Source organism: Anopheles coluzzii, chromosome 3 (genome assembly GCF_943734685.1).
Source record: "Anopheles coluzzii chromosome 3, AcolN3, whole genome shotgun sequence".
NCBI lineage: Eukaryota > Metazoa > Arthropoda > Insecta > Diptera > Culicidae > Anopheles > Anopheles coluzzii.
In genome coordinates this window covers 17,767,112-17,785,797 of record NC_064671.1, presented here as the reverse complement: position 1 = coordinate 17,785,797, position 18,686 = coordinate 17,767,112, and the positions used below count along the sequence as shown (strand labels likewise).

General features: G+C 40.7%; 1 protein-coding gene and 2 non-coding genes across 10 annotated transcripts in view; 2 read left to right on the top strand and 1 right to left on the bottom strand.

Annotated features, from left to right (window-relative positions):
• LOC120955312 (disintegrin and metalloproteinase domain-containing protein 10) overlaps positions 1–18,686 on the top strand; it is a 62,620-nt gene that overhangs the window by 10,888 nt on the left and 33,046 nt on the right. For 4 of the 8 annotated variants that reach the window (XR_005751778.2, XM_040376060.2, XM_040376052.2 and 1 more), the window contains exon 2: positions 6,849–7,605. Coding sequence is in view for 7 of the 8 variants with exons in the window: in XM_040376060.2 (XP_040231994.2) it covers positions 7,542–7,605 (64 nt within the window). In the remaining variant the exon portion in view is untranslated. Of the gene's footprint in view, positions 1–3,886; positions 4,073–4,116; positions 4,218–6,584; positions 6,607–6,647; positions 6,719–6,848; positions 7,606–18,686 lie in introns of those variants that run through there. The other 4 variants (XM_040376056.2, XM_040376054.2, XM_049608779.1 and 1 more) reach the window with 4 other exon arrangements.
• Trnak-cuu (transfer RNA lysine (anticodon CUU)) lies at positions 16,879–16,951 on the bottom strand. The gene has a single exon. It is a non-coding gene; the product is annotated as a tRNA-Lys (tRNA).
• Trnaa-agc (transfer RNA alanine (anticodon AGC)) lies at positions 18,543–18,615 on the top strand. The gene has a single exon. It is a non-coding gene; the product is annotated as a tRNA-Ala (tRNA).

Sequence of the window (18,686 nt, the reverse complement as noted above, 5' to 3'; positions counted from 1 at the left end):
TGCTTTCTGTGTGTTCGTCGACCCTGTCGATCAATGTGGATGTATGTGTGTATGTGTGCATCTCTCTCTCTTTTACTTCCACACTCTTGTTTGCTCGCCTTCTCTCTTTCTCTCTGAATGAACACATTTTCCTTTTATTGTTGCTCCCTTTTTTCCGTTTGATAATGGGTGCGCTTTGTCGCTGCATGCTATTGCTATGGACTCTAGCAAAGGCTGTGGGCAGGGATGTAACGAACGAAAAGGAATGCTTTGGTTGAGTTAATATGTGGGGGTTCCCCCCCTATTACTACTGGTAGACGATATATTCATCCTTTTACCGAACTTTAAAATCACTCGCTCTGTCAATCGATGACTTAAAACTGAGCATTTGAGAGAGAGAGAGAGAGGATCCTTTTAAAAAGTCATTGCATATTGTTCGGTTCGTAGTTGCTGGATTGCTTGCTGTTTTACTGTAAACAAAATATTTGAAATAAATGTTAAATCATAGTGCTAGCGTTTATGTATCTCTCTTTCTTCTCTTATTGTTTTCAAGAGTTTTCAATTTCGTATTGTTTGAATACTCAATCAAGAGCCATATGGTGTACTAAGTAGAGAAGAAACTGCGTTTACCGCTTCAAATTGGTGCAAGATGTCGCTACGACTTAATTATGATTTGTGAGCTTGTTTAAAATCCCCAGAAAACGTTTTTTAGTCAGTATAAGAAGGACTCTTCCAAGGTATTTGTTTTTTTTGTGTTATACTTCATACCAATGTTATGCTTCCCATGCATGTCTGATTTTGATAGCTTAAAATACGTTGCAGAACATGTATGACCTAAGTCATCGTAACTTTACAACTTGTCGATTAGTGGGAAAACTGTCAAATGCAGGCTGCATTTCATTGCAGCACCGGAAATACTACTGCTGCTTTCCATGGCAACATGCCGTAGCAAATAAACGACTCCTTCCCTACCATATCTGGTGTTGTGTTCGCGATTTCAAATTTAGAAATTAAATTGAAAATTGTGCGTCGCACAGTTTGTACGTGTGTAGGTCTCGGCACGGTCTTTGCCAACTCCAAGTTGCGACAATTTAATTAACGCGTGGTGGTTCCGTGCACCACTAACCGCACATACACACACACTTATACATGCATTCACCCTCTCAGACTTCCTGTGTTTGACGCTGTTATTAAGGTATTTCCATTGAATTTGGAGACTACATGAATGTTCTATTCAGACTGCTGCTTGGTGGATTTAATGTTTCGTGTATTCTATTCTATGTATGTAATTTTATCTATTTTTTAATTGTTTTATACCATAGTACATTATGAATGGCGACAAGAAACTTGCTATTGATACGAAATTACAAAAGTACGGATTACCGGAAAGTTTTTTTTTTTGTATTTTTTCCTATTAGGGTAAATGTACCTATAGTGGTGGTAGTACCAATAGTGGTGCTATTGCTCTAAAATGCGGTTCATAGGGCAAATTAAAAGTATTTAAGTTATTTAAGTTAGTGTGAAATGTTCTTTAGCCTTTTACAAAGGGTTTAAAAGTTAAATGGGGCCATTCCGTTACTTAGTGACCGAAAAATCTATTATTTTGTGAAATGTGTCAACATTTTTCCAAAATCCTTAGGATTTCATAACGAAACTCATTTTTCTGTTAACGTTCTAAACGACCACATAACCACGCAATTACTAGTTTTTCAACATAACTGTTATGTAATGTTATTGTTTTACTAAAATTATTTGCCTTTTGACCATATTTATGCATTTTTAAGTGTTTTTTACCATAGTGCCATTATAGGTACACCAAACAGGCATGTTCCTATAGTGGTTATAGTTATAAAATCAATAAATACAGGTCAATTTAGATTTTTTCGAGGAAATTTTTGACATGTCGTACTGTTTTCACTAAAATAAGCAACAGAAATGAGTTTTATGTAGGTAATTTACCAAAAACAGGCCAAAATTCGCTTATATGGCTGAATGAAAAACTGACTTCAAATCAAGCACACTCTTCCGGGTGTTGGTTGATGACAGGTGTGATGCAGTACTTTAGTGAATAGTTTCATCAATCAAATTTATACATTTTTTTATGATAAAATTACGCAAGAAACCAATATTATGGCAGTAATCGTTGCTATTCACACGAAAACATCTTCAAAACTAAGTTATTTTGATATTATACACTGTTTTGAGGCATCTTTGTTTACCACCACTATAGGAATACAATACGACGACTATAGGAACCATACCACCATTATAGGTACAACGAAGCAATCACAAAAATATGTATTTTTTCGTAAATGTGATGTGTTTCATGGTAAAAATGGTTGCGATTGCGAAGATAAAACATATTCTAATTGCTATGTGTTAAAATATTCAGAAATTATCCTTCCTGACACTTTTAATACATTAAAACACATCGGTACCACTACAAATTGCACCACTATTGGTACATTTACCCTATAGCGCTGAATTTCGGAAATAGCTTAAGCGTTTTAGTCAAACTTTTTTAAAATAATTTTAATGTTATTTAATTTTTTATGACTCTTACCCAAAACTTGGGTTGTTATTGATGTTTTTCTATTTCAACTCTATTGACTCTATTTCAAATTAATTTGAACCCTCTGGAGGTTTTACAAACATAAAAATGTAGACACAAAAAACTAAATTTTCTTAACTCTTGTTACAAATAATGTCATGTTTATGCTTATTATATCAATATTCATCCATTTATTAAATTATATTTAAAAAAAAACTTGTTTATGTTTGCAAAAATGTTCGATACACTTCTTCTCCATTAAGAAGCTTTTGGCTCGGTTTACAAAATCCCTACCCCTTAAGTGCAACGCTTAACCGACCAATTGTGTGTAAAACGTTTCCAATCGACAGAAAGACCACCACCGAGGCGGCGGAGCGAATGTGAAGGCACGAGCGCTGGAAGTAAACGCTGGCACACACGCAGTCCACTCTTTCCACTGCTAAAAGGATTTATTTATAGTGCCACCCGAATACGAATTGTGCGGTGTGTGAGTGAGTGCACTCTCCGCTAATGCACTTTTGTGCACTGTGTCTCCATTGTCACTGTTGCGTGTGCTTTGTGTGTGTGTGTTTGAGTTATTTTTTTTTTATTATCCCCTCGTGCTCTCTCAAACGTTTGTTCGATTAATCGAACCCATTAACTTTTATGCTGCACTTGCTTTTGAATACCAAACCACCATTGCCTTGAGGCTATATGTATACTTTTTTTGTTGGTGGAGGGAGTTCTCATCCGACAACCCAAACTAAAACATGAACAGTGTCTGAAACTGTAAACACAGCAATTGGACGATTCTGTTAAAGGAAAGCTTGTGTCGGAAAATGAGTGACAAGTGAAGGAAGGGGTGAAAGTAAAAACGTGCGTGGGAGTGATAGCATCGACGGGAGTGACCCAAAGAGTGTCATTTTTCCTCTGCCGTGAGAGCTCCATGATAAGAAGCGAGTTAAAGGGACGAAAGAGCGAATCTTTGTGACATTTGGGAGTTTTCGATTCGATTGAGAGGAGGAGAGTGTAAGGAAAGGGAGGAGGGAGTCTTTGGCATGCTGCATCCACTTTTGCTTGTTGGTGCTGGTTGTTGTATCTCGGTACAATAAGGACACTCGCAACTAGAGGGAAAATAATGCTCAATGCCCTCCACCATCCACTGGAATGAACACTCGGAGAAGGACCCAACTCCAAACAACTGCGAACCTGCGCACTGGCACTGGCCGTAAAGCGATGGCGGCACTGAGTGCCCTTATGCTCTTCAGTTTTCACAATTTTCTTCCTCTCTCTCTCTCTCCGGCTGTGTGTGTGTGTGTGGTGTGTTTTCAGTCAGCACATTCCAGTGTCGCTGCCCTGTGTGTATCGACCACCCCCTTTTGGTCGTCCTGTTCCGGTGCTGCTGCGGGCGGGCAGGATTCATTTGATGCGTGAGTGCCACCCTCTTGTGTGCCGTGGGATAACAAAGACTCGACGACTCGACGAGATTGCTCGACGCACGACGGCGAACGAACGCGTAGCTGCCCAAAATCTGTCATCGCAGTAGAAGGCACAACAGCGATGGTGTTTCGTACATTTCGAGTAATTTTGTACAGTGTTTAGACGAGTCTGCAATCATTTTACAGTGCTTTTTTGTATCAGGAAGATGGTTAATACAATTTAAACGGTGGGCTGATGCTAGATGTGCGAGTGTTTTGTACGAACGTTAGTGAGTATTATTGCGTTGCCTCGGTCGGTTGTTGCTTCTCACCGAGGCATACCGTCTGGCGAAGGGTTCTTTGTGTTGTGTTTAGCATGTGGTACAGTGTTTTGGTGAAATTTTCGCTCGACTTAGACACGTTCGAGAATGAAAAGAAGCAAAACTTGAATGTATATAGCACCGTTTTTTTTCAAATTATATTTGTTCCGCTGTAGTTGTGCTGGGTGACTTGAACAATGTTGATGGTCGTGTTTTTTTTATTAGCCGAGCGTGCTTTATCGTGCTGATGAGTTAATGTTGATTGCTTTCAAGCTCTTATCAATATTACCGTTCCGAAAAAGGGTAAATTCTTGCCTACAGTATGTGTCTCGCCTATCGTTATGTTTGTGCGCTATGTATTTGTAGCCATACTGTGCTTATGAGTGTGAGTGTCGATCAGGGAGCGAAAATAAACAATATGAAACATTTGGTTGTTTGTTTGACTGCGTTTTTCACAGAAATACCGTGAAACAACAGTTGTAGTAGTTTAATGTGCGTAAACATTGTGTGCGTGTTTTAAGAGACTTTGTTTGTTAAGATTATATTTTTCAGAAGTGTATAGGAATCGATTTTTATATAACTCTAGCAACGTCTAGCAATGTTGCGATAGAGCATTGATTAGATTCGTAATAACCACACCAAACATGCTGTGCATCGAATTTTCTTCGCAGTGTAGCGTAGCCTCGATAAAGCAAAGCATCAACAGCAACAACACATACGCATCTCCGTGCCGTGGCAGCAGCATCAACATTTACGATCCGCAGGAAAAGCTCTCTTTGTTGTGTGTGATACACGATGAGTGTACGAAAAACTTATCACACAGCAGAGTACCCAAAAAAAAAAAGAAGCTACAGAGATTGGTGGCGGCGGTGGACCAACGACTTTAACGCGGTTTTGGTGTGTTGTTGTGGGGGGATTTTTCGCGCTGTCGATCGGGAGTTGTTTTTCGCTGCTGCGAGACTGCGTGTTTGGTGTTTGGGGACGAAGAAATATCAACACAGCAAGAACCAAAAGGAAAAAAAATAGAGAAGAAAATGAAACACACTGACACTGAACGCTACCAGGAAGATGAATTTTCCGAATAGAATCTCTTTGGAGAGAGAGTACATTGGAAGAGACGGAGATGCACAATGCTCCGCTATGGGCGTGCAAGTGAAACACACATTGATGGAGCAAATTTTATTCCTGAATTAGAGGCACACACACATCTCACGAGCAAACGGCATGCTGTGTTCGCTTTTGTATGTGTGTTTGTGTGCAAACGCTTGGAGGGAAATGGAAAAGCGCACGAGCGCGCGCGCGCCCGAAAGAGAGAGCGAGAGGGAGGAAAAAGAAAAGGCAAAAAAAAAACAGCTGACCTTTTGTTTTGTCGCGAACTTTCCGTGTGCCAGAGTCTGTATGGGGACTGTGTGTGTGCGAGGAGTGTGTTTATGTGCGAAGTCGTGTTGGAGTTGGTGCACTTCCCTCAAAAACATATTCATCCGTAGTACAGCTCTGCCAGCTCCGTCTGGCTAATAAAGGGCGACTTGGGAAAGCATCCCCAACAGCTCTGGGTGCTCTGGTTGTTGCTTCCGTTTCCGAAGGACTTTTTGTATGTTTGGTTGTTCAGCTTCCCTTGGCCTGGAGGCGGGTGGGTAGGAGCTGAAAATATATTTGGACCATACGCATTCGCGGCGTTCTCATTGTTCGGGCAAAGTGGTTCTGCAATGCTGCAGCGCGAAAAAGGACGGGCTGCTGTTAAAATAGCGCTTGGTTTGTAGAAAATGGACAGAGGGAAACAATAAAACATATGAAACGCTGGTATGTGTTCTGTTAGGAAAACCTGTTCACCAGTCCTTGCTCTCGAGCTTTGGTGGCGTTTCGGAACACCTGAAGCTCTCGTGTGTTCCGAAGCATTTGTAGCTTTGCACAGAAACAAAGAAACATAATGTTTGCTTGAAGCTAGCAACAATTCCTACCTAGAAACTTGGACAAACAATCTTTAGGGGAAAAAAGGGGGTGAGAGTGTGGAGATGTCGTGGAGCTATACCTTTGCTCATGCAGTGTGTGCGTACCGATGGCAAGGATAGGGGGACAACGTTTGCCTAGCGCAAGGGTGGCAAACATATATTCGATAGCGCAAATGAACCAAGCAATACCAAAACGCTTGGGGGCATTTAAACCTCAACCAGGGGGTACAGTCGTACTTTCCCCAGCATTTTCCCAATCGAAAACTCACAATGTGTTTTTTACATGCTCTTATTGTGATTATCAATCTGTTTAATAACTGAATCACCATTAGAATCTCATCATATGTCATTTGTACTAATTAATATTTTTCTTTCTCTTCTCTTTTAGGCACATTTCTGCTAATATTGTGGTTCGATCTGCTTCGTTTCGTGTGAAAGCTATTTGTTTTATTTTTTTTTCGTGAAATATTCACTAAAGTGTTAAACATGTTTGATTGAGTCCTTTTACATTATTGATTTCATGTACGTGTGTGTATTTTTTCATACGCTGTTCTTCGGCGCTGTTTTTCTATGTTAATAGCATTTGAAGTGTTTGTTTCTTAGTTTCAAAATTGTATTAATTAGTATTGTGTTTTTGTTTTACACATTTTAGGATCGTTTCTCGATTTAACAACAAAATTCCGCATTTTTAAGTGAACATCAAGCGAAAAAAGTAAATTGTGCGTGCGCGTGTATATACTAAATTGAAGTAAATTATTTGTGAATGTAGAAAGAAAAGGCCAAAACCAGAGTGCACATATGAAGGGCAAAAGCTAAAAATCGCCCCCGGTGTGTGTGTGTGTGTGGTTTGTACGTGTGGGGTGTGGGTGGAGTGAGTGTGTATGTGTGCTGTGGCGGCGGATGTACAAAGAGGCGACTCCCTTGTATCACAATAATGCCTGTATGTGTGCGTGTGTAGGCAATATCTGAAGGCAAAGGATCATGATAGCGAATTGATTCACTTGTTCGGATCATTTGCACGAAGTTCTCGCCGCTCGATGAGTGCGCATCAATTCGGCCAGTAGTAGCAGCTATATTGTGCGCGCATCGTAGAAGAAAATAATCAAGAATAAACGGGTGAAATCAAACGCGCGAGTGTCTGCAAAACGTGTGCGAGAAAAGTGCTACACAGCAATCGTCGATCCGTAGTGTAGTTTCTAGCTGTCCGTTTTTTTTGTTTGTTTTGTTCACTTAATCCGGCACGACGCGGTCGAAGACGTGGGGCAAGACGACGGCACTTTCGCACCCATTCAGACCACAGCACGATCGGTGGCGGCCATCCGGTTCCGGCTGATCGGGCGAAAAAATGCATCTGAAATGTGGATTACTGCTACTTTTTATGCTGCTGCTCCTCAACGACATCGAAAGTGGTAAGTGGACACACACAAGAAAAACTGTATGAATTTATTGTTAACAGTCTCAAGTCGCGTGTTTTAGACATCATGGACATTGCTTAGTTGTATTTTACGACTTTAAACCTAGACCAAGAGAGAGAGTAGAAATAAGCGATGGAAATACAAAAGGGCAAACAGCTTGAAATTGGTTTCCGCTTTTGGCTCTTGATTTCTCAACTTCCTCCTAATCCTGTGGTGATGTTTGACTTCGCCTCTAATCCTTTGGCCATGCGTTGCGATGGTGTGGAGATAGTATTTTCGTCCTTCGCTCGAATGGCACGTGACGCTTCGTCGTGCAAGAGCTCAGGGTGAAATCGAGGGTTTAGGAGCATCGAGACAGGTAGAAGGATTAGAGCGAACGTTCCGGGAATTGAATGATATTTGCAATCGTTTCCCAACTCCCGAGAACATGTTGAATGCAAATCATGCTAAATTATCATTAGACGGGATTTCTTTTCTCTATTTACAGAGGCAACTAGTAGATAAGCCTGTCAGCTCCAAACGGCTTTCCATGTAATTTTAATATAACAGACCGAATGGCGAAGTTTTTCAGAAATAATACACGTGCTTCTAAAAAGGTAGCAACCAGAAAGATAAAAATGTTTCTTCTGAACAGATTATTATGCTACTATCTTGTATGAATGTGGCGATCTTCGAAGTCATTTTAAAAGTTAAAAAGTCGGATTTTTAGATTCGATGGATTGAGCTATTACTGAGCTAAGTAATTTCAGCATTTGGGAAGAGGATTCATAAATATGCGTAATGCTGCCGTGTGCCCTCTAACGTTTTCCAGCTTGTTCTTGACAAATATATAGTATAGTAAAAACAGTGCTGATACAAACTTGTCCTGTTCTGTTAAGATCAAATTAAATGCCTTGTTGATTGGAGCTATTTTCATTAGAACGCCTGCAGCACGTCATCTGGTCACGTATCACCATTTAAAAGCGTTGGAGGTTTTTTTTTTAAAGAAAAGATAGTTGACGTTCTACTGATGTTGACAGCACATGGCGGGGAGTGATGGCTGTCCAGCAACGCAAGAGCAATTAAAAGTTACAAAAGTGTGTGTTTTTTTGCTCTATGTCAAACAAATACGGAACGTGACTGTGATTGTTGGCAGATCGAAGTGGTTCCTCTCCCCCGGTGCTCGGTGTGGTCTGAGGTACTCTGCTAAATTGTTTGGCTGTGTGACATTGAGCTGAGATGAGACCGAGATTGGCTAATTTTTGTATCGAATTGTTAAATCAGAGTGGCGATTGTGCTTTTTTCTATTCGTAATAAACGTTTTATTCCAGATTTTCGTCTTATTTTCGTGTGGGTCTGCATACTGGGTATGGATACCTGATATTGAGGCTTGTTCTTAACGTGAGTGACTGGCCGGTCCTGTTGATTCTAGCATTAATGCTGAAATTCAATTGATAGATCGAGATAATATCCATGCCTCAAATTTATAGATTAAATACTACGTGACAAGTCTCGTCCTGGAGCTACTTTTCCCTAATTTTGCTCCTTATTTAATTACTATTATTGTGAAAAGAGTGCTAGAACCATTGCAAGAAATAAACATTTTTCACCAGTGTTATCAGAACACTAAAGTTATCAGAATATTATGTTTGCCAAGATGTGATGCTGGTGAACACTTTGCTGGTGTCTGGGTTGTGGTTTACACTCTTGTTTATCATTTGCCTTTCACTCGTGTGAATGATACTCCCGAGTGTGTGGTTCTTTTAATTATCCAAACCAACAATCTCAAACTTTTTGAACCATTCCCTCCCGTACTCATGCGTCACCATCTTTGATTTTGTTTTTTTCCGTTCGTTTTATATTACTTCGTTTGTTTGCGTTTACATGTCATTCGGATTATTAATGTTGCGCTCCAGTTTGGTTTCTGTTTGAGTTTTGTCAACTGTAGTCGACAATGCGGGTGGGTTGGAAAACATCGCACGGGGCATAACTTTTGCATGCCATTCCACACAAGATATCTTTACGTGTGTAGAAACAGAAGTGATGATCGCACGCGGGATTGTAGCGTGGGATTAGACGCTGGATATGGTTGCATAATATTTGGAGTGCTAAAGTAGAGTAACCATGCGATACGTTTAAGGCGTCTATGTCACGAACTTTTCGTTTCCCAGTACAACGGTCGCATCTCTTGAGAAGTTCTCTTGAACAAATGAACAGACATTTGAAGAAACCAACTGGCACCGTGTATAGATTGACAAGGTATGCACGTTTTTCATATTTCCTAAGAAATATTATCTCTTATCTTCGTGAATTTATTATACGAGGGATTATTTTTTTTCACTACATTGGAAAGGTAAGGGTTCTTCAACATTACACACGTTACCAAAGATTTTAAGAAATAAATAAATACAAGATCTGGGCAAAGTCAATTGCGGATTAGGTAGTATGTTGTTTGCATGGGTTTGTAACTTTTTGGTGTGTCCGGATGAGTCAAGTGTAATTCTAGGATGAAGGGGAGCATAAGAAATGTTTCATATTTTTGCCGTTCCAACATCTTGCCGCAGTGTAAAGGTAGGATCTCGTTAAGGATTAGGATTTATTTATTTTTTATTACAAAGCTGTTATGGGCATTGAGGATGATGTGTACTTTTTTGTCTAAATGCCTCCCAGTGCCTGTTGCATAACCAGGATTAGAAGGGCCGGATATGAGTTTTTAAAATTACTTTCAATATGATATTAATGATTCAACTAAAAAAAAGGTAGTCTGAGATTGGTGTCTGAAAAATGTTTGAGTAAATCAGTCTAATGAATGTTTTGAGAAATCGTTGCAAATTTGCACCAAAGATGAAATAAATGTTTTGGAGATAGTGAAGTTTTATTGTTACATATTCTAGCATTACCTGTTCAATATGTATTTACAGTTTTGTAATACTTTATTAAACTCAAAACTCACATACCGAACTCGATGGATTGGATGGAGTTTGCGCAACTGTTTGAATGTTTTCATTTCTCAACAAATATGTCTAGAAGATTCACTGCAATTGCTCCGTTTTCCAATGTACGTAGAATCGTACCGACATTAACCTCCAACACGCGCTTGAAGGACACTTAAAACCCAATGCGAAACCGTCGGAAGCCTCTCACATTAGCCTTTTGGTGTCCGGAGCATGTTGTAATGTAGTAATTTGGAAGCATTTTAGCGCTCGGTGTGCTTTCGTCCGAAACAAAGTGGACGCTTTTGGGCGAAAATTTGTATCTTACGATTCCGCACGGTACGTGACTGGTGGGATTGTTGTGTGTTTCAGCGTCTCCACCTTTCGGAAGTGTGGGGATGGGTGTCCTTCGTCCGACACGAAGTCGGATAATACATAAACCAGTTAACACTCCGTGCGTTTAAAATGTCCCAAAAATTAATTGAAGCGTTACGAACGATGTCGATCGGCGCACTACCGCGTTCGGTAAGGTCGTATGAAACGTCACATAAATATGGGCTATAAAAAGGTTGCATTCTTGAAGAGGAAGCGTCTGTACGTGTCCGTCTCAGCGTGAATGGAGAACGTCCTTCGCAGTGTGCGAAAACGCAGAGTGCTGATTGGGAAGTGCTCGGGGATGTTTGCTGTAGTGGACGGTGAATTGAATTGAATTGGATAGTGTAACATTCAAGTAAATGGTAGAATTAATACATAAATAGAAATGCAATAGGAATGGTACATAAATGGAAATGCAATAGGAATGGTACAGTTGCCTTCAGGTCATCAGAGGTACGAAGTGCGCATTAGGAATTATTGGTTCACTGACACTGTGAAGCAAAACAGAGGATTGATAGGAATTAACATTATTGAATGGTTTTGTATTATTTGTGTTCTTGGAGGTGATGTAATCAGAACTTCGACTCACATGAACCCAGAACTCACATGAATCATCTTCTTTTAGTCTCGTTGCTAGTAATATTATTGGTATATTGTATTTCTAGAAGGAAGTTCGCAGATTGAAAAGCAGTATAGCTGCCAGCTACTGTTAAGCTGCCAGCTAGTCTTGTACTGTTTCTTAAATAACCAATACGGTTCATTTCCGTTAGATGTTTTTTTTTTTATTTATTGAACACATTAAAAGTAAATATAACAAGGGAAGTATAAATAACAAACACACATTTCTTATATTGTGCTACACATATGTCATCCACTTCTTTTGCTTCAGCTATCTTTGATCATTGATTGAACTAGGTTGACGTACATCTACACTTTAGAAAATAAGCTTCCACACCTTTTAATTTATATCTTCTGGTGTCTTTCTAATAGTTAATGCATCGTACTTTCAACCACACATCGTACCCATGATTCGTAACCTCCATTACGGTCAGTCGTTGAGTGCAGATCGTTGACAATGGTTGAAAGCTGTTCAAGATACTGCAGCGAACATCATTACTGCCAACACCACCGAACACCCGTGGACAGATAAAAAAGTGAGCAACCGAACGGTGAATGAGTCAAGCAAAATACCCGGTGGGGTGTGCGCACAGTGTTGATAATATTTTGCACAAATTTGAGCACACTCCCCTACCTAATCCGTATGCGCTTTTTTTGTTTTCTCTTGCCGTGATTTCCCGCTATGTTTTCTATTGCTAACACCAATACACAGAACCCGCAAGTGTCTAGTCAGTCTCGGGTGTGTGCGCGCGCGCGCCCGCGAGTGCATTACGCAGCAGACATGCTTGTTGATGAGTTGCTTCCTTCAACCGACCAACGCGATGCTTATTCGTAAGCGGGTTTATGGGGTGCTCTGTGGATTTGGAAAAGATTGGTTTTTGTGCGAGTAGGACATAACAGAGTTTCTAAAAGCCAATGACTCATCGCTGTGCCGGAGCATCATGATTGTCTCTTCCGAAAACAGAGCATGTTAAACATTTGTTTAACTTTCGTGTCTCCTTGGAAATGTAGGGTTATCATTGTTATGTTTGTCCAATTACTTACTGGGAACATATAATTGACGCTTGATGACTACACACACTGATCACAATTTATGACATGTTCCTAGTTTTTTTTTGTATTCTAAAATGTTTCTACGGAATTATAATAAAAAAGAAACATTCCATTCCAATAGAATGTTAAAAGTAATAATGCAAACTACAATATATTCATGCTTTCTACTTGTACACCATTCCAACTCGATTCTTTCCCGAGCGCCAAGCACTGCTAATGACTAGTGTAAACTTTCTGTAATGTAAACTAAACATCAACCGCGTGTGTGTCTGTGCTGACAAATGCATAGGAGGTAGCGTGAAACTCGCGAGTTCTCGATCGACGACGCACACCCAAACGATTAGAGGTCAGTAACATCCGCGAAACAGTGCGCGCCTATTTGGTCGGCTGTCTCTCTCCTTCTCGCTTTATCGCTCGCTACCGCGGTGGTGCACTTTGCGTGGAGATGATGATGGCCTTTTGTCGGTGGGGACGTATGGTGACGAGACACGAACCAACTGATGCGAATTATTCCGGACTGTTCCAAGCGCGAACCGACACGTTCGGACTGAGGGCAATGATTCATGTTCCGGTTTTTGAATTTTCCCTTCCGTCTCCCGCCCGAGGAGACACGACGGGGTACGTGGAGGGGCAGGCGGAGGGTCTCTTTTGCTTTGCCTCATTCACCCCGCGGTCTCTTATCTGGGCAGAGTCGGAACGCGGCGGAACGGTTTTCGAGGGCATCACGCCGTCAAAGACACGGGACAAACTCACCAGTTCTGGGGACTTTCGAGCGTGGCTGCGGCACTCGCTGGAAACTGGAGAATAGCACCAGCGAATAATCTGGGTGCGCAAAAGCATTCGCCATTAATCATCATTTGAATCTCGTTTGTATTCTGGCGATGTCGCTCGCTTTACTGATTTCTATCTACGCTCTTTTCTATGGCAGATTCTGGGCCCCCGTGTTCTGTTCGGGGCAATGGCTTTCTATTAGTTTTAAAAACCCGACACACAATTTTATCCGTCATTCCGTTTTAATGCTTTTTGTTCAACGACATTTTTATGGTTTCGTCTTTTTTCAGTGAGTTTCAAAAATCTTCAGTCTAAAGAACTGGAATTAATCAATATATTTATCGATTTTTGTAGTTCACCCACTTGGCGCAAAATTGTGGTCTCAAAAAGATTGAATTTGAAGTGCTTTATTTTAAGTTGTAATTTAGTACAAAAGTGGTTTATCGTAACTAACAGTTGAATAGGATACGCATATGTATAATCCCGAAAGTTTTGAATATTTGGATGAAAGTCAAATTATAACCATGATAAGTCCAGAATGCCCAAAATAGAAATAAGAATGAGGGGTTTTCCTGGAAAAGCATCCCCACAAACATCTCCGACTAAGGTTTCTAAGGATTATTTTGGCATTCTAATATTATAATCCATCTGAATCAATCATCGAATTTCACTAAGAATTCAAGAAGTTCTTCGAAAAAATGGTACACATTTTTGCAGCGTACTTAGAAATGTTGCTACTGTCCAGGCCCTCCCTTCAATGTGTAAAGGTCTGGAAAGCTTTGTTTAAATCATCCGGTAGAAAACTTTTAATGAGCAGCAGAAACATTTGGTTTTATTTTATCCTAAGGGCCATTTCGCAATTGAAAGTTAAGAACCGTTGAGAGTGTTTGGAAGAAAGTTTTTGCATTCCAGTGTTGTTGCAACACTCTCTCAACCCACACGCTGTTGGAGGGCTTTTTATTTTTCGCCCGTACCGTTCGTATTGCAAAACCCGAGATGAAATACGCTTATATTACCTAGGATGGGAAAGTAACCTCAGAGAATGTATAAATATACATTATAGTACATATATAATTATATTCAATACACAACAAATTAGTAGTTGATATTCCTGTCACTACCCGTTATTCCTAGAACGTTTATTGCCTCGTGTGTGCTCATAATGTGTACGATATGAAGCCTCTCATGTCAATGGGTATTTGTTCATTACATTAGTGATTCGTACGGGCATCGTGTGTCGGAAGATATAAAGCAAAAGAGGGCAATTGCAGGGACAAACATGATGGAAAACAGAACTGATGGAAAGGTGAAGCGCACAATCAGAAGGTGAACGAAAACAAAATGTGTTGCTTCAACATAGCGTGGGTTTTCGCTACTCGTAAAACTCGTAATAATATTTTACGATCCTTTGTTCTGTTTTTCGATGCTTCCGAATATGAAATATCTGCCCGACTGGCTGTGCTACCTTCACAATCTTACGAAGAGGAAAAAAGCGCACTACGCTAGCTTGTCACCTGGCATATACGTAATAGTCGGTGGATCGAATGTCGTTGTATGCGGTTATGGTTGGGAAACATGTAAAGCTATATCTAGAGAAATTGTTTTTTTTTTCTCTTTTCCTAATGAGTGTATTTATATGTGCAGCCCTGTATGTCTAGACGAGGAGACTAAATATTTTTACTGTTATATTGTTAATATTTTTATCTTTAAATATATGGAACAAATTGATATTAATCCCCTTGATAGAATCGAGTGAATCGCGAAATTGAAACCATCATTTTAACTTTCCATTTAGAAGTACCTTCTGAAACATTAAACATACTTTGTTGTAGTGCAGTTAGTCAATGAATCTTAAACCCTATGATGTGTCTAACAAGCATACCTATTTGAGGGCTGCGTAATGTAGTAAGTCGCTACGGGCATGCAGTAATTAATTCATAACAAGACTCTCTCCTGAAACAACGAACAACAATGCGTTGTTATGATTGATACTTCGGCATGCCACTCTACCACTTGATAGAGATGTGTTCGAAAATAATGCTGATCTTGTACAAGAGGTTTACATACACACATTTTACTTAATATTTCATGCGTGGAAAGTAAAGCTGTGTTTGAAAAAAATAGCGACAACTCCGTACACGGAGGTGAAATTCATATAAACATAAATGTATTTAAAATTGTACATTGGATTGACTATACTTCTTTTTCATTTAATTCCATATTCTGACGGTATGCCCTGTACCTTTGTGCTCAAACACTTGGCTATGATTTGCTTTATTTTTGCGTTAACTTTCCGACCAAAGGTCATCGAAAACTCGACCGAATGATGTCAAACCCTTGTCAACATGTGAATGTGAAGGGAGAGTGTGGTCTGTGCCGTTTTGCGAAACAAAAAAAAAGAAGGAAAAATAAATAAACTAGAAACTAAACTAATTGACCTAAATCAGGCAGGCGTGAACTCTGCATTTCGCTAGTGGGAGTGGGCAGTCCGATGGGGTGGTGAGGTGGAACTGCATCGGGACAGTGATAAGTTGTCTCGCGCGCTGCTGTTTGTCAGCTTACCCCCCAGTACCATTCGGCAGTACCATCAATTCACCCACACTGGCTATACAACAAAATTCGCATTGCTCACAGCACTTTTTTCGAAGTAAACATAATTTCTATGCAAATTTACACAAGCATTAGCTCGAATAATAGTTCGCTCGGTGAGCATTGGATTTGATTGTCACGATACAATTACAGACGGGGATTATCAGCCAACCGCGAACCAATGGCTTTTTGCCACATGTGTCACAACTGTGTGTCTCCATCGCTCAATCCCACCGGCATCATGCACAAAATCACGGTCAAATTACCACCACCTCTCCTTTTTTTTAGCCCAAGCATAAGTGTTGGCTACACTCAGGACAGGAAATAGACTAACCGTCACCGGTTTGCGTGTGCTTTGCCGTGTACGCGCGCGTGTGTGTGTGCGCTTCAATCGTGATGTTTATATCATCCGTAGTAGTTACGACCACATTTGCGCACAGCACAAACCAGACAACATTATAATGATCATAATGTGTGGAAGTTGGCAACTGGTACGTCAAAAGCAGGATCGTTTGCACTGTGTTTATCGATTCCGCCGGAGAGACAGTGAAACCTGGTCGCCATTAGTTTTGTGTGGTGTAAAGTTAGATTATCATTATGGGTATCACACAAAGTGGCTTTGGTTGTTGGTGGGATAGATTGTTGCAGATAAAAGTTTTGGTGACGTTAATGTACATTTAGTTAGTTTTGTTAGGGTTTTGCATCTCCTACTGACTCCAAGTAGCACCTAAAGCAGGGTATTATGCTTGTAAGTTGAATTCGTCGTTGTCTGTACATCTCCCAATGACAGATGAATCTTGGCAGCTAATAATAATACAAAAATATATGGTAAATGCACCAGTAAAGTAAGCTAAACCAGTTTGTTATCGATGGTGTTTTAAATTACGATTTTGAGATGTCATTGATCATTTTTCCAATTACACGCCAGAGCAAAAAAGCAAGTTTTCCGCGCCCAACGTGGGGCTCGAACCCACGACCCTGAGATTAAGAGTCTCATGCTCTACCGACTGAGCTAGCCGGGCATGTTGCAGGGGGAGAGTTATGACCGAAATAGAGGTCTTGATCGTCGTGTCCGAGCTATGATTCATCGATCGTGATGATGGTGTGCCACTTTTGATACCTTGCTTACGGTCATGGGATTGTAACAACGATCTTTCATTATAATGCTCCTCTTGAAGCGGGTGAAAATACACTCCTAGATACGATAGCGATGAGCAGAAACGTGTGCATTAAATTCAAGTGCGAATATATGAGTCCGATCAAGTGAATGTTTAGTCTCATCTTAACTTAAGCAGGAAAGAGAGAAAGAGAGTTCAATGGACTGTTTCTTTGTCTTCTCAATAGAACGCCTGTATGGCCTTTGAATGAACCTTACGCTGCTGTGGCAGTAAGATCAGGGTTAGACACTTTCCCGCTAAGTTGCATTCGGTTTCCGTTTCGGAATGCATCAGCAATGGTATTATGTTTCATATGAAACGTTCCAACCCATCCCTCCTTTCTGCATACTTGTTTGCATGCCAGCACGTTTGCTATTCGTAGCTGTAGCTGGGAAAACGAGAAATAGCCACTGCTCGACCGACCACATCGCATTCGCCGAGGCGTATTAATTTAATCGCGAAGCGGTCCGATTGTGAAAAAGATTTAATCTGGACCAGAAAAAAAACCTCCCGGCCAGAGCCTTCTTTCTCTAGCGTTCTCTCTAGGCGAAGGTGAACACACTGTTTTGTTTGAAGTCCCATCCACTGTGGACAGTGTTCTGATCAATGATAAAAGCTCCCTTTCGGTTCAGTTGTTTTGATGGGTAAACAACACACACACACCCACATATACACCGTTGTGTCCAATGGGTATGTCCGTTCGCCCGTGTGGTTACATGCAGTCATCAAAGCCATCCCATACCGAAGGGCGTTTGTTCGGAATGGTGTGTGTGGCCTTGTAAGGGAAATTGCTCAATTGAGCGACGAACCGGGGTTGAGTTCTATCGAACCACACTTACCAATCAACACGTTACACTCTTCCGTGGTACGGGGGTAGAAGAAGCCGCCGTTATCGGCCCTTGTCGGGACGTATGAACTCTACCGACGGAGGTCCACGGGTTAATGTGTTGCCGTTTCCAATGCAAACAATGTTGATTATGTTTCTCCTCTGACACACTTGCTCTTAAAAAGACACACACAAACCCACCCATACACAGGAGGCTTCATTGGGTTGGAAAAAAGTGCCTCGGTCAACGGGAACGAATAGTCTATGTGTGTGTGTGTGGTGGCTTTTTTCTGGGCTTCTATGGAATAAATCATAATTAACGACACGTCTGTTGAAAGGCTGTTTTTACATAAATATGTTTTTTTGTACGTTGGCTGCTATTTGTTGCGTGCTAAGATGCCATGAATGGAAATAGGAGCGATTGTGTGATGAGGAAGGCAGCACATCGTAAAAATACGCAAGGACGATTTCGGGGGGAGGTAATCATATTCAAAAGAAGCAGTTGCACAAAAAGCTCGACTTTTTCGCCGAAAGAGAATTACGTACGATTAGTTTGTGTTTCTTGCTTCTGCGGGTTGTGTGGATGAGGTTGAAATCCAGGAGCGTTAGAGTTGTGTTAGATGTACAAGGGGGGGTGTAGCTCAGATGGTAGAGCGCTCGCTTAGCATGTGAGAGGTACCGGGATCGATACCCGGCATCTCCAATGAAGTCTTTTTTGGTTATGGTTCTGCATTTGTTTATTGGTTTCTATATGTGATGATGGCTCTGTTTTTT